The sequence below is a fragment of the Macrobrachium nipponense genome, chromosome 37 (assembly GCF_015104395.2).
Source record: "Macrobrachium nipponense isolate FS-2020 chromosome 37, ASM1510439v2, whole genome shotgun sequence".
NCBI classification, from domain to species: Eukaryota; Metazoa; Arthropoda; class Malacostraca; order Decapoda; family Palaemonidae; genus Macrobrachium; species Macrobrachium nipponense.
In genome coordinates, this window is record NC_061097.1 from 35,577,555 (window position 1) to 35,593,896 (window position 16,342).

Below are 16,342 nucleotides of genomic sequence, written 5' to 3' on the forward strand. Positions count from 1 at the left end.
CACTTAACTCCAAAAAGGATTTTACTTATTGTTTAAGGTGCAACCAATATCCCCCGTCAATCATCTTTTCAAAGAGAACTTCGTAGTTTCGGACGAGCAGAGAGAACTGTATTTTTAGTTTTATGTGAAAGAAAACTATTGTGCCTGATTTGTCTGTCCGTCCTACCTCACATCTTGAAAACTACTGAGGCTAGAGGGCTGCAAATTGCTTTGTCGATCATTCACCCTCCAATCATCGAACATAGCAAATTGCAGCCCTCTATCCTCAGTAGATTTTACTTTATTTGAGGTTAAATTTAGCCATGATCGTGTGTCAGGCAACGCTGAGTTTCATACAAAAACATATGCTGTACTTTAAACTAGATTGCGCCGAAGACCGGCGCATTTTTTACTTTTTTATTGAGACCACACTGGCAATTAGATCAACCATTTAATAAAGCCAAAAGCAACATCTGTCATTTAATCATGACAATGACAAAGGCCACATGCTTTGTCATTTTAACCTTTACCAGTCGAAAGGAGCTTTTTACTGGCATACTTTCACACATTAACACAAAACTAATTTCATCAAGAAAACTATCTATATTTCCAGGCTCACAGAAAGTTTTAATTTTCTTTCTTTCACAATTAACTACAAAAACATGAAAAAATAATCACAAGAACCTCTTCAATACCGCACAAATTCTTTTGGAATTCCTCAAACACAGTATTCTTCCTAAATACAATTACAAAACTATCGGTACCAGTAATTAAAATTAAAACATTCTACACCCTACTGTAATTAGAAAACTTAATAAGGGAAAAGGGGGAAAAAAAGTTCAATCATGCCCTATAATTACCAAGCTCTGATCATAGCAAGGTAAGTACCTTATTTCCAAAAGTAAAACCACTAGTTACAAAGCTATTTCTAGATGATTTTAACTCAATGCTCTAGTAAAGTGGGCAACAAGAGTTGTTATTTATTCCTGACGCCCCACATAACCTTAATTTATAGTCATTCAGCAAACTTCTATTTAAATATTGAATTTCTCAGTATCTACACTAATATCGTAAATGTCAGAAGAAACTGCGCATACTGCAAAAGAGGAGATATAATGTACGTATATTCTATGGCCTCGAAAGTATGCCTACTTATTATCTTGGTTCTGGTTTACTGAGTATGCCTGCATAGGACTTGTTTAGCATGCCTAGATATAATATCAACTATAGGGTCATTCTAGTACACCCAATTATGATATTCTAAACACTAACTATACTCTGTTTTTTCCATCTGTCCATCCGCCTGTGGTGTTTGCGTATGGTAACACTGTGTCCCGGGCTTTAGATAGTTACATTCAACAATAATAACAATATCCTATTTCGAATATTAACAGTGTAATTCACATACAGTAAATTATCAAAACACTTTTCAGTTGCAAATGTACACCCAGATATCCTTTTATTAACCTAAAACTTACACACAGCGTAACTATCTAAAGCCCGGGACGCAGTGTTACCATACCCAAACACCACTGGCGGGTGGACAGATGGAAAAAAATAGAGTATATTGTACCAATCTAATTCAAGATTAAGAGTACCCTATACCTGTATTCCTATAATCACTACCAAATAGTTTAACCAGACTAATGAGTCAGTCCCTGCAGTTTCAAACAGACTGCCAATGGATTCTTTTTTGAGGTGGGGAGGGGGGGGGGGGGGAAAACATGAGTCAAGAAGAATTTAAAGAACATGGGGTGTGCACCTTAGGTGGAAGAGGCCCAGTTTCAGGAATGAAATGTAGAAAACGGGAACCAAGACACTGAATGCAGACTCTCCCCCATCCCCCAGAGGATCTGCAGTCATCTTTAGTACTTGTATACTACAGCTACTAACAAGTTTTTGGTGGCAGTAAAAGACAGGGTTGAGATGGAAAGATATCAATCTTAGGGATGTTACATGCTGTTCCTAACCTGTAACTAAGATACACTACCTTTATTCTATATGCTTGTGCTGTACAGAAGCCAGTGGCCAAAAAAAATGTCCCCTGACTGGAAGAAATCAAAATAAACCAAGCACACTATCATTTTCAAGTTATATAAAGATCATATGATTTATTTTAAAAACGGACAAAAATCAAACTGTTATACATAGCATGATTACAGCTTTGTATCTATAGAATATGACTACTCCCACTAAAGCTAACCTTCAGAAGGAGTTCTTGACACTTTGATCACTTACTACGGTTTAGTTATTGTAACCGACTTCCAAGTGAGATTGTTCTCTTTACTACATGCATTATTCACTGATATTCCTTCCCTTACATGATTCCAGATTGGTAACCAATAACAAAATGAAAATTAAGCAGCATATTTTTATACTACATTAATCTTAGTACATTATCGGATTACTTAATGTACTTACTGTCATTAATACATACGATTCTCAGTTCAGTGTACAATATCCACGTAAAATCCTTTTTCTATGCAGTGTACAGCAACAACAATCTACAGGCTTAAATTTGCTGTTGACCAACACAGGGTTAGTGCATCCAAGCTTTCAGACAGTATGCTATGCCCCTACAATCAGAAATTGCTTTCTCCTCCAACTATTATACTGCCATCATTACTTACAGTATAGATACACTAATAGCAAAATATATGCATTTATAACACCGTGAAAATTACTTGGACAGTTTAACATGAAGGAAATTATGACTTCTGATATTCAGCTGCATGACAGCATTCTAAACAGAATATGGTTGCTGAAACCCAGCTAAAAAAGCAGAACACACCACCTCAAGAAGTATCATTCTTAATACTGAAGAGAACAGTACGACCCAATCTTTTACGACCATAATCCAGCAACTTTCAAGTGTTAACTAACAAGCACACTCCTTAGCATAAGTGTTCATGGAAAAAGGTAAACTTTAAAAAATTCTACTACATTAAGCAAGCAAAGTATACAGTACACACATCACTGAGCCACCAACTTGGTAGTTGACATCTGAGCAACTGCATTTAAACACCATCATACAAAATTCATAAAGATGTTTTTTTTAACTTTAACTCAAAAATGACAGTATACAACATAAGGTTACTTGAGTCATTTAAAAACAAATGTCAAATCCTGCAGACTAACAAAACACGAGTTACCCATCATGAATCTTTATTACACAACTCAAATAAAGAACAACAAATTTTGTTCACCCATCAGCAACTATCTTTCATAATTTAGTTAAAGAAAAATTTTTTATTTACTATAAACTAAACAGTCTACTATTTGTAACAGCTGTGTACTTTAATTGGCCTATGATAAACAAAAAGACACCAGAACATTTGTATATATCTCTTATCACATCACAGACCCAGATGACAAAGGAAAATAGCAAAAATTAACAATGTTATCAAGCTTCAACAATAATTTCCTGCTTGGTCTAGAAATACTCCTATATAAAGAGTATTGGTTTGCATTCTTGTAGGAATACCTGCATAAAATGCAATCACGAAAAATGTACCAATTGTTAAAATGAAAATAGTTCCCAGCATAATCGGACTGAAAACCAGTTCAAATGCTCTCCAAACAACATACCTACTCAACATCAATTAATGACAACAAACAAAGCCAATCTATATATAGGAACTTCCACAAGTGGTCGAGTAACTACAATAACAGAGAATATAACACACACTCCAACAACTTTGTTAGAAACACCAAGACAAACCAAGTTACAAAAAGGCTTACAGAAGAAATTGACTGTCTTCAACAGCTGAGACTGAAACAGAACCTAATAGAACAACCAAGCAACCAATGCAAACATAAAACAAGATCCAGGAAAAATATGCACAGGGCATAAGTTCCCTGACAACATTCGTTGAGTAGTATCAATTGGTAAAAACGCTTGCAGGAAATGTAGAAATGTATGCATAACATAAGGGTCTCTGTAACACTTAATGTGACAACCACCATGAAGTTTAAGGTATTCCTTAAACTCTTCATGCAACCTTTTTATTTTAAGTACTTTCAGCATTGTTTTAGTGACATTTGGCATCACTAATTGCTCAAAGCTGAACCATAAGCCGAGTTAAAAACTGCTTCAAGATATAAATATAAAACTCCTACAATATACCACACAATGAGAAAAATTATGGAGAGCTTACTAAGCTAAAACAGGTGTCTGCTGAAAACTACCCAGTAGCTCATAGAAACTACTGAGATGATTCAGTTAAAATTTCTAACTCTATCATGTATTAATAAAAATAGTAACAAATTTAGCTTAACCCATAATGAATGGAACAGACTGTACTGGTTACAGACCTTGATCCACTCCATGACCTTTTATCACGCAGGTTAATGACGAAAAAAAAAAAAAAACCAAAATAAAAGAAATTACAAACATAATGTAAAACAGTGTCGAGATAAACAAGATTATAAATCGCATGTTCAAGAGCCTTAATACAATCCCCATACAACTTCAGAGCAAGTTACACTGAAATACTCAAATTTACAAAGAATTCTGCCTTAGGCTATGATCAACAGGAAACAGTGCTCTAGTTTTACCCTGCAATAATTTCACAGAGTTGGCAAAAGGGGGAAGCGGGGTGCAGAGGATAACTAATCAAAACTGCATACTACATCAATGACATGGCACTTGATTTAACATGGATTTAAGCCTACACAATATATCAAATATTCATATAAAGCCTATACACTCAACTTAGTTATAATTTAAGTAAAAGAGATATACACAATTACTGGTTTCCATTGGAATTTCAACATGAAACCTCTATATTCCACAGCAATCCATATAACTAGATAAGCCTATCCTATGAAATATAGCTACCTATCCTCTGTTTTTTTCCATCTGTCCACCCGCCTGTGGTGTTTGTGTATGGTAACACTGCGTCCCGGGCTTTAGATAGTTACGCTATGTGTAAGTTTTAGGTAAATAAAAGGATATATGGGTGTACATTTGCAACTGAGAAGTGTTTTAATAATTTAGCCTACTGTATGCGAATTACACCATTAATATTCGAAATAGGATATTATTATTATTGTTGAATGTAAGCTGAATGTAGCTATCTAAAGCCCGGGATGCAGCATTACCATGCGCAAACACCACAGGCGGGTGGACAGATGGAAAAAACTGAGTAGAGGTTACCGCTCATTCAAAAGACAATTGCAAATTACCTAAAAACTAGTACATCACTTTCCCATCTAAAAAAAAGTTTCATATTAAAAACAGGTTCTTGTATACAAAGATAAACTTGGTAACATCAAATATCAAACTAACTTAACCTACACAGGCCTACAGTGAAGCAGACATTGTTTCTAGGTAGTTGCCAAAATGTGCCTACTTTATAAAGTGCACAAGGGTTTACTAAGGTTGGGTACTCTACAAATTACATCAGTTAATATGGATTTTTCTCTCTTCCACATAATACGACCATAGGCCTATAAACTCATTCAAGTTAGGCCTAGACACCATGTAATCAATGGCCTACCGTAGGCCTACAGTTCATAGGTTTATTCCAAAGAATGAAAATGTGAAATTTGGTTAAAATATAACAAACTAAATGTAAATGAGTATATAACGAAAACTTAAAACGAATAAACAATCAAATACGTTGGGCCTACGTTGGCGTGACCTAGCTTTGGCTACTCGGACAAAACTCCATAAACTTTTAAAAGGTCAGAGTGCTTTAACCCAATTAGCTATGTGAACTAATTTTGATTTAAAATGGTGGCAAATGTTAGAAATAAGTTAGAAATGCCTAATATGCATAAAATTCTAGACTGATTGGGCCTAAAATTCGGGATTCTGCTACGAATGCACGTAGGCCTAACCTACCAATTCTACATGGCTGGCAAGACCTACTCGAGACTTTCTACGGCAATTTTCACCAGTTTTCTTTGTTTAGAGGGCAGGTGGTGCGATGCCCAGGCCCGCCTTGTGCCCGGGACATGCCCTGACGACAGCAGCTTAGGCCCGAGTGCGACGCGAAGAAGCAATGACAGCTAAAAATAAAACTGCATCTCTCTCTCTCTCTACCTTTCTCCATGGGGATTGGTCAGGAACTTCTGGATGTCGTCGTACACTAAATCCACGAAATCGTAATCCTCACGGCCACTCATGGAACACGCCAGCTTGCTCACTTTTACTGACCAAAAAAAAAAATCCCAACCAAAAACAAAAACAAATTATACGCTCAAGGACGTTTCTTCCTCAGTGAATCTCTGTGTGTGGTGGTGGTGCGTTTTGCCCCGTGACGTCACAACTAAACACAGCGCCCGTGCATCTTTCGAATTCCATTGTTCGCTTTGTTTCTCACGAACGGCTCGTTAATCCTCCTTAATTATAATTTATTCTTATAACAACATTATATCTTACCTCAACACACTATTCTAAACGATCTAAATTTCACACAAAATTCTTATTTATAATATGAAAAATGGTAGCCTAGTTTACATAAAAATTCCATAGATATAGCTTATGATATAGATGGATTTAATCTTCCCTCTGATGACAGCAACCAGACGAGCCTTTGACCTCTTAAGAATGACAAATATGTATCGTCCAAGTGATCTCAACTATGATTAAGACAGTTCGCTGCTAGGAATGGTCTACCGAATAGATTTATACCTCTACAGGTAACATACCTGTGATACCTAGAGGAGCTGGTAACATGAACACAGAATAAGTCACACAATGTAATCTTAATATGTGTATATTTCGATGCTTAAAGCGATAAACTGTGTATCTAGATTATTCTGTGAGAAAATGTCCTAATAATTACTTTATGAGTAGATATTTGGAGGGATATTATGTTTCAACGGCGGTTTTTAAATTATTCTTTTCGTGCGTACCTACATCTACAACGTTTAACACAGCAATAATGCAGTACGCGTAACATGCATACGCTTTAGGCATATTGGCATTCTGATTGCACCTTTCACCGGACGATCATTCCGCCTTCGTCCAGCTGACAAGCACAATGTGCACCTACAGGAAGATTAAATGGGACAGGTTAACGTACAAAGATAGAGCTATATAGTCTATACGGTGTTTTTTTTTTTTTCGCTTGTTCATACGGACGTTGTTCCTGTGAGGCTTCACTGGATGCATACTAAGCATGCTATTATTATCCATACAATACGGCAGTGTTGGTCTTGCCTAATCTAGTTACTAGTAAACTCACGTAAGTGTTTTTTTTTTTTTTTTGAGCAATGGCTCATATGAATGCATAAAAAATAAAAACTTACAGGAAGGCACGTCATGCAGAGAGAACTAGAAACCACGGGATCTTGTAACTTCCGTTCAGTTATGCTGTAAGGTATAATTTTTTCTTGTGTATTATAAAACTTTGTAGGAAAGTATTTGCGGGTTTATTATCATCATCATCTTAAACGATATTACATCGGCTTTTCCTTTATGGGACTAGTATACATAAATTATGTGACCTCCAAGCTTCTCTATCCTATGTTCTTTCTTTCTTAACTCCAATTAGGCCTATGTCTTCATCTTTCCTCTTCCTCTATGGTTTCCTGGTCTTTTTTGTGTAAATGTCCCATATTCTTCTCATCACTTGCCCACCGCAAAGCACTTTGTAACATTTATGTCCAAATCAGCAGTTTGTTGGTTGGAGATTAGGTATCTTTCCGGGAATGTTTTTACCCTTGACCTGTTTTTCAAAGTCACGTGTTAGTTTCAAGGTCAAAACTTAACTCTCTTCCTTTGTATCACAGAATCTAAAATTAGACATCATGTGTCAAAGATACTTTAATTTTTATTTCGGTCTTTGTAGGTCACATGGCTCTTTACAGGTTGATTTCAGGAGGCGACAACCTTCCAATTCTAATCAGGTGTTTTGGGATAAGGTTGCCGACCCCTTGCCATGTTTACTTTAGTTGTCACCCACACCAATCAACTCATTATTACAGGTTTCTAATTCACTTTTTTGGGGATGAGAGAACTCGGTAGATTGATAATTAACAGAACATGCCTGTGACTTTTAGAGACTTCGGGAATCGAACTCAGGGTATTTCACCACGATATATATAATATATATATATATATATATATATATATATATATCGATATATATATATATATATATATATATATATTTGTTTACACGCTCATCGAGAAAATATTACGATTTGTGTTGACCAACATCACTGTGCTGCCTGCAAGATCTATATATATATATATATATTATATATATATATTGGTTTACTAACGCTCATAGAGAAATATTACTATTTGTGTTGACCAACATCACTGTGCTGCTGCAAGATCTAGTATATATATGAAACTTTTACGAATGAAAAGCCATCTCATACTTTTAACTCAAACTTATATGCTAATGAAACTTACTCAACACGTGTCTAAAAACCAAAATCAAATATAAGAACCATTCAAAATATCGTATAAAACATTATCCTGTCACTTGGCATATGAAATTCATAGAGATGAATGAAATAGAGAGATGGTCTTCTCTCGTCGATGTAAACAAGACTTTCTGGACATGGTGGCCGTTCAATAAAGCCTTGCATAACATGACCATTTTGCGAACAGCGCTCAGGTAACACACTTGAAGAGGTAAATAGACGTGTGATTGTGAATGACTGTTAATTGGCTTGCTTTAAATCAAGGTTATAGGTGTTTATTAATTAAATGTCTGACGTTTTGAAGGGCGAGATAACCTGGTTCACGGGTGAGGAAGAAACCGGCTGCCGATCGTCTCGCCTCGACTTTCATTTGGTAAATCTTGTTTTCGTAAGCGTTTAGGCGTTTTTTTTTATGTTATTTAAGATTCATTGAAGTATAGGTATATTTATTTAACTTTATTCGGTAAAGCTAGGTGGAACGTTTCCTCAAAATAGGTACGGTAGCTAGGAATAAGGTACCGGTAGGTCATGTGCCTAACCTACGATAGGCTAAGCCGTAGGGTTCCACTTCGGTAGGCGAACGACATCTGTCAGAGGCGGAATGTGTATTACACCTGTCCAATTGGAAGTTAAATCTATCAGGGGCTCCTCTAGGCTAGCCAAAATTGAGAAGAAGTGCTTAGCTAATGCAGCCCTAAGCTGAATTAGGCTCCACCTTACCTACCTAGGCCTAGCTAATTGCCAATTTGGTAGATCTAGGTAATAACTCTGCGTCGGGTACTATTTCTTTGAAAATTACACCATGTCTCGCTAATTTACATTAACCAATTTTTATGAATTTGCCATTAGGCCTACTACCTATATTTTTGGGGGGTTACCTGTACCTAATTAAGCCCGAGGGGCCAGTAATAAACAGCGAAATACATTTGACGCCCCAATTCCTAGTGGCTGTTACTATATTCGCGGGACCGTTCCTTGCAATGCGTGTGGAGATACCTAGCTATTGCCAAGAATTACTGGCAACTCATGTAGACCAAGTTGCTGTTTATAATTTAGGAGCTCTACAAGATGCATTGACCCATGTTTCACATATAGTGTGTGATAATGCAGAAATAGTCTATTTGAGATGTAGGAGCTAGGTACTTCATACCGGTCCTGGTCGTTTCGGCCATTAGTCATTTAGGCTGTAACATTCAAATAAACAAACAGCCAGAACATCTTCCAGCTTAAACAATGTAAGATGTTATGTTTATGGTATTTACCATCATTATTTTATGTAGCTATTACATACATCAACTGGAAATTACTGAACCTAGTAGGGTAATTACGGCCTAAATGACTTCAAGCCAATCACCAGGACCCCTCCATACTAAGCTTACTTGTCAAATCCACCCTGTCATAACCTTAATTTCTTGCCAAGAGTAGTTTTGGCTGAAATACTCAAGAGTAGGTACATGGTAGGTTAGCCTAAGCTAGTACTAAAGTGGCCTTGTTCATAGGCCTGAGTAGTTTAGCCTGTCTTAGCCTCTCCAAATTCAGGTTAGGCCATGAATAACCTAAACAGACCAAAGCATCTGTCGACCAGAATACCTGAATAGTTATTTCAATCCTAGACCCTTGTCACAGGTTATAGTAGTATCCCCATTACACTGTAACTGTAAAATGTATTCCATCCTGTGTTTTTCTCTCTGTGTTGTCTGTCTTTTGGTACTAAACGCAACGTCCCAGGGATTATCTGCCATGTGTAGTACCAACCCTTTGAGAATGAATGTAAAAGCAGAAAAAACTGTAAATTTCTCAACATCTCAGCAGATTTCTCAAGTTACCTCACCTATACTGCATTACTATATACACCATTTTCGATATTGTTTAGCCAAAGCATATGAATAAGCAAAATCTTTTTGTGTCTGTCGTCTTTACATATTCAAGAATTATATACTGTATGCAGTAACCAAAGCAAACCCCGATACTCAGTCTTATTTGACACCCTCTAGTCAAACCTAACCCTAGAGGTATGGTTTCTTTCTTTTAAGAATTATCAGAAAACTGGCATGCGTAATAAGTCTGATAATTTAGGAAAAAGTGGACACAGTTATGTAGAAAATATTTTTAAGATATATTTTAGGACACATTATTTAACACTGTACATGAGCAACTTTGCAGTGACTTCACTTGCTACTCATTTACAGTGCACAGAAAAACCCATCAAATGGTCATGAAGAGCCGTGATTAACATGTTGTCGCAACGTAAACGAAGTAAGGATAATTTTCAAGAAGAAAATGGTGCATGTCCTTGTTTTGCTCATTTTTGAAGGTCTCATAGAAGTGAAAAATTTCAGAATGTATGAGTCGCCCTCTTTGAAATGTTCGCTTTTGTTGAAATGAAATGCAGTGTAATGATATACACTATACAGTCTAGATATGTACCTTAACTATCATTAGAGAACTATAGCAGGCAGCCAGGACTTTTGAATAGAGAAACTAGAATAAACCTGTACTGCTAACAGCAATGGCGCAGTGAGCTGTAATAAAAACAAAGCGAAATTGTAAAAAGGAAATCGACATGAAAATATTAATGGGGATCTTGATATGACATGATCGTTACTCATATGAAAGTTTTTTAAGCTTAATTACCTCTATACTTTGCACTGTATTAGTAATGTGATGTCATGTATGGAGTTAGTTTATGCATCTTATATACTAGTTAAATTATTTTTTCAGAAATGAAGTAAGCATTATTGTATGTAGGCTTGGGTAAACGAGGTCCTCAGCATGCTGAGAAATAGTCGCGGAATAGCTTCATTGTTCCTGGGAGGATCAAAATCCAGGTTACAGTGGTTGTTAAAGGTGAGGACATTGTGTTTGGTTCTTTTTTTTTATACATGATTATAATTTTAGTTTAATCCATCCTCTGAAGATAAATGCCATTGTTCAGGCAAGTCATATTTGTTCCCTTGCGTATGATAACAAATGTAACCTCTTTCAGACGGAAATTGCTCCACTCACCTACGCAGCATTAGCCACTACCACCAAGAGTACCCAAGCTGACGACCACATAGTCCAAGAAAAAAGCCTGCTAAACCTAACTGATGTTTCAACTATTATACAATCCGGAATTGATGGAGGTTCATCCGTTAAAGCTTTTCAGGTATTATCTCTCTCTCTCTCTCCCCTTGTTACTTAACAGCACATTGTTAAATGTATATTTCTTTATTGTAAGATTTCATTGTAATTCAGAATTATTTTCCATTATCACTACTGTGAGATTCTAGGCTCTTCATTAGTTGTTTTTCAATTGTTAATATGTGTCCTGTTTTCAGGCCATTCAGGTTCTCTCAGACTGGGTAGAGGTCAAGAAGGTCGATTTCAAAAATGACATTGAAAAAGATGAGAACTTTGGAAGGTATGTAATTTTAAGGTTTCATACATTCAACTTACCTGTCAGATATATACATAGCTATCGACTCTGTCGTCCCCGACAGAAATTCAAATTTGTTCCGATACGTAATACAAAAACGGCCTCCTTTACAATAGGAAGGTAACTAGCGGCAGCTGGGACGGTCGTAAGCTTCGAACAAGGGGAGAACGGTAGTTACTGCTTGTCCGATCGTGCGCCGCGCCCAAAGCGCGCCGAGAGGTGAAGAATCACTTTTGCTTTCGGCCGCGGGTGTGAAGGACGTGTTCGTCATCGCTCTCTGCCGCTTCATCGTCGTATGCTTTGTTATATTGTGTTTTCTACTAATGGTTGGTTGACTTGAAAATGAAACTGTAAGTACACTGTTTTCATTTTCATTACTTAATTATGAATCAACATGGAGCTATCGCCGTAGAGACGGCGATTTCCGCTCTTTTCATGAATTGAACCCTTGAATTATGTCTCGGTGCCGAGAGCGGGCGCACTCGCGCCGAGTCATGTATTTTGGGCGAAAGTGTGTAATTGAAAGATGTAAGTTAACTCTTTTTCATTATTATTTTTGCCCTGTGCGTTCGTTGCCGAGAGCTTGATTGCGCTCGGCAAGAGCCTCTTGTGTATGAATAGAATGCAATGAAAGTGGATTCGCAATGCAGTTTTCTTTTCATTTTGCATTTATTAATTGCATCAAATTTAATTTTGGATCAATTTCCGCTCTTACCCGGGAATTAATCCTTTACGATTTATTGCTGTGAAAGTGAAAATAGCAAGTGCAGTATTGTTCATTTTCATATATATTTATGATAGCATCATATTATTATGGATCAAGTTTCCGCTCTTACCGGGAATTGATTTTTCCCTCTTTAAGTTCTATGAAGTGAATCGCAAGTGCAGTATTCTGTTTCATTTTCATATACTTTTCACTGCTGTGCGGGGTAGGGGAAGCGAAGGTCTGCCAGGAAGTCGTCGGAAAGCTCTCCCGCGACTCCCTGGTATCCGATTCTTCGTCTTCTTTCCTGCCCCCCCCGCTCAGCTTCCTCGTATTTTGTTTTTGGGGTCTTTCCTTCCGTTCGGGGTGGGGGCGGGGCATGTCTCCCCCCCCGTGCGTGAGGAACCCCTCTTACTAATCTGTTTGTGCTACCGCAAGGTGCTACATCCGTGGGAGACGACCTTGGACAGGTATGGACCGCCACTGCGGCTGCAGGGCGTGCCTAGCATCCACGATCTGCTGCAAAGTCTAGCGAGGTCTGGGGCGGTGACCTTGGAGTGGTCTCCACTACAACCTTCACGGCCGCTTATGCTGCTTCCCCCGCTGGTCTACACTCCCCATGCTGTGTCGGTGACGCCGTCTGCCGCTTCTAGGGCCGGTCGCCGCCGTACCGAGGAGGGGTGGGGTTATGCCGCCGCCGCCTGTGTTTTCTTCGCTGTTGCCTGCCCCAGACTTCCGCTGTTCCAGCAGCTCGCCCCTGGACCGGCCGCCAGTACCACGCTGGCTGCCGATGATTCTACGAGGCGATGGTTGGGCCTGCCGTACCTGTCGCTGATGTGGTTCCCGCTACTGGCTTGGCTGTCCCTTCTGTGTTTACCGCTGCCGCTGTTCCTGCCGCTCCTGAGCTGGTTGCTGTTCCTGTCGCTCCTGGTTCCTGCGCCTGTCCATGCTGGTCCTGCCCATGGTGTGTCTTCCCCAGTCCCAGGTCCTTCCGGACAGGTGCAGTCGGGCCGTGTTGCTTCGGCAATAGGCCCGACTCCGGCCTGGATGGAGGACCTGACGACTGTCCTGCGTGAGCTGACGAAGAAGAGGAAGGTGTCATCTTCGTCTTCGTCTGTTGCTGCCTCTTCCCTTCGACTTCTAAGGCCCATAAGCCGAAGAAGAAGAAGGCTGCGCCTCCCCCCCTAAGAAGTCTCCTTCGGGAACTTCTAAGGGCCCGTCCCACCTCGGTGGGACGGGGGTCCTTCTGCTGGTCCTCCTGCTCCTTCGGGAGCGGGGCCCGTCTCCCTTCCGTATGGAAGAGATAGACGGGGACCAGAGGAGTATCGGTTAGCTCTGGTACTTCCTCGCCTGGTGCTAGTGGCGATGCCGCCTACGCCAGGTTCCGGCTCGGTCTCTCGTTCGCGGGAGATCCCGAGTGTACGCTCTCCCTCGGGAGACCGTGCAGCCAAAGTTTCGGCGCCAGAGTTCGCTCGGCGCCAAGACCAAGGCACGGAGCAGAAGGCTGGCGAGAACCGCTCAGGTGACTCTCGCCAGGCCAGCGGCCGCTCTCGCAGCGACCAGGCTGGTAACCGGGTTTTGTTATTCCCCCTAAGAAGACTCCTTCGTCGGAACTTCGAAGGGCTCGTCACATTCGGTGTGACGGGGGGGGTTCTTCTGCTGGTCCTCCTGTTCTTTCGGGAACGGGGCCCGTCTCCCCTTCTGAGAAGAAGAAGAAGACGGGGACCAAGGGTGTGCTGGCTACCGCTGGTACACCCTCGCCTGGTCTTGGCAGCTCTGCTGCTAAGCCAGGTACCAGCTCGGTTTCTCGTCCGCGAGAAGTTCCGAGTGTACGATCTCCTTCGGGTGACGTGCAGCCAAAGTTAAGACGCCTGAGTTCGCTCAGCGTCATGACCGAGGCACGGAGCAGAAGACTGTCGAGAGCCGCTCAGGTGACTCTCGCCAGGCCAGCGGCCGCTCTCGCAGCGGACCAGACCGGTACCCTCGGGGGGTGGACGTGACGGTCTCTGACCGGCCACGGTTTAAGGCTGGGAAGAGGTCCCCCAGGTCCCCTCGACCGACGGTACCAGCCTCGGCTGGTACCAGCGGTTTTGACGTGCCGCGGAGGACGTCACCGGTCTCACGGCGAAAGCGAGCTCTGCAGGTCACCTGACCGCCGCTCCCACAGGGACCGGGCGAACTACGGTGACCAGCAGCAGCTCTGTCTGACCCGCACGGGACCCAGGGGGTCGACGTGCTCAGTCGAGCCGCTCGCCACAGGTGAGCGGCACGGCCAGGCCTGCAGATCGATCCCCACCGCGGGTTGGTGATCGGCTGCAGCCCCCCACGTACGCTGGTCCTGCCAAGCGAGCGGGGGGGAGCGTCAGGTCTGTCTCTCCACTACCTTCAACTTCCTCGGGCTACACCGGGAAGAGCGAGGTAGCTAGGAGTGATCGTGAGAGGTGCGCCGCTCACGACGCCGCACGTGCCACGTATGGTCTTAGGACCAACCAGGACGTACGCGCAAGTGATTGGAGGCGACGTCAGGGGGAGAGGGGGTAGCGTCAGTTCTGTCTCTCCGATACCTTCAACTTCCCTCGGGCATACGCCAGGAAGAGAGGTATATAGGAGTGATCGTGAGAGATGCGCCGCTCACGATCCCGTCACGACGCCGCACGTGCCAGGTTGGTCTTAGGACCAACCAGGACGTACGCGCAAGTGATTGGAGGCAACCGTCAGGGATCTGTTGCTGGTCCTTCTTCTGAAGGAGGAGGGTCCTGGGAGCTGCTCTTGTTGGAGGGACTGGGACGGTCCATACTCCTCAAGACGCTGTAACTTCTGAGATTCAGAGTAACTTTACCCAGGGGTTATTGCACTGATTCGTCAGCACAACGACCGGGGGGAAGGATCGCCGCTCCCACCAACAGAGCCCATGTCTCTGCTCGAGTCGTTTTGGGGCCCGAGAGGGAACCCAAACCGACGGTGGGTATGCCGCGATCGGAGCTTGCCGATTCTGTCTTGAACCAGAGTCTCTCGTCTCCGGACAAGAAGGCTCTCTCAGTTCTGGCCGGTCGATCAAGCTACTTCCACCTCCTCTACTGCGGACAGCGGCGTTTCTACGTGTCTTCGGACACCGTATTTTAAATACTCCTTCGGTCCTCCTGAGAGGTTTCGACCTCGACGAGGACTGGAATGAGTCGGAGGACGGTATCGGCTCTCTCCTGTCAGGTGTCGATCAGCCCCACCCAGACGACGTTCACAGTGGCGGCAGACCCTTACCTACAGTGAGAGTTCGTAACCCTCCTCGGGGAAAACGTTTTCTCCCTGACGATACGTTTTCCCAGACTCTGAGAGGCCACGCCGAGGCGATGCTGCCTATCTCTTCTCCAACTGCTAGTTCCACTGGGAAGGCGAGCGAGTATCCAATTCCTCCCCCATTCCCTCTCTCCTTACGGCTACGAGGGAAAGGGGAAGGATCCTACAGAGATTTCTCTGTAGGATCCCACGTTGGGGACTGCGCTACCAGGGGGGACCTTCGGTTCCTACCTGACGTAAGCCCCGGCGTTGTTGAGGAGGGATCCTGCCCCATTCTCGATTTCTACGGGAATCGAGAGGACACCAGCCGATATCGTTTGACGAATTCGGTGGGGGTTTCGCAGACTGCTTAGAATTCTACGGAATTTCTAGCGCATTCAGAGTGTTAGAGTTTCTTACGATCTCCAAACACTTAGGCGAGACCACGGTACCAAAGTGAGCGAGACGAGAATACCCGATATGTTACACGATAAGCATCGGGAACCTCGCCTATGCTCGAATTCCTGGAATTTCTAGCATTAGGAAGAAGACTGCTGCTGAAAGAAGACTATCTTCACAGT

At 41.9% G+C, this 16,342-nt stretch overlaps 1 protein-coding gene across 4 annotated transcripts in view; it reads left to right on the forward strand.

Annotated features, from left to right (window-relative positions):
- Positions 1 to 8,423: 8,423 nt before the first annotated feature.
- Positions 8,424 to 16,342, forward strand: part of LOC135209121 (FAST kinase domain-containing protein 4-like) — a 59,015-nt gene continuing 51,096 nt past the window's right edge. For 2 of the 4 annotated variants that reach the window (XM_064241760.1, XM_064241763.1), the window contains exons 1-4: positions 8,424 to 8,578; positions 11,089 to 11,214; positions 11,354 to 11,515; positions 11,688 to 11,770. In XM_064241760.1, the coding sequence (XP_064097830.1) occupies positions 11,140 to 11,214; positions 11,354 to 11,515; positions 11,688 to 11,770 (320 nt within the window). In that variant the 5' untranslated portion in view covers positions 8,424 to 8,578; positions 11,089 to 11,139. Of the gene's footprint in view, positions 8,579 to 8,612; positions 8,741 to 11,088; positions 11,215 to 11,353; positions 11,516 to 11,687; positions 11,771 to 16,342 lie in introns of those variants that run through there. The other 2 variants (XM_064241761.1, XM_064241762.1) reach the window with 2 other exon arrangements.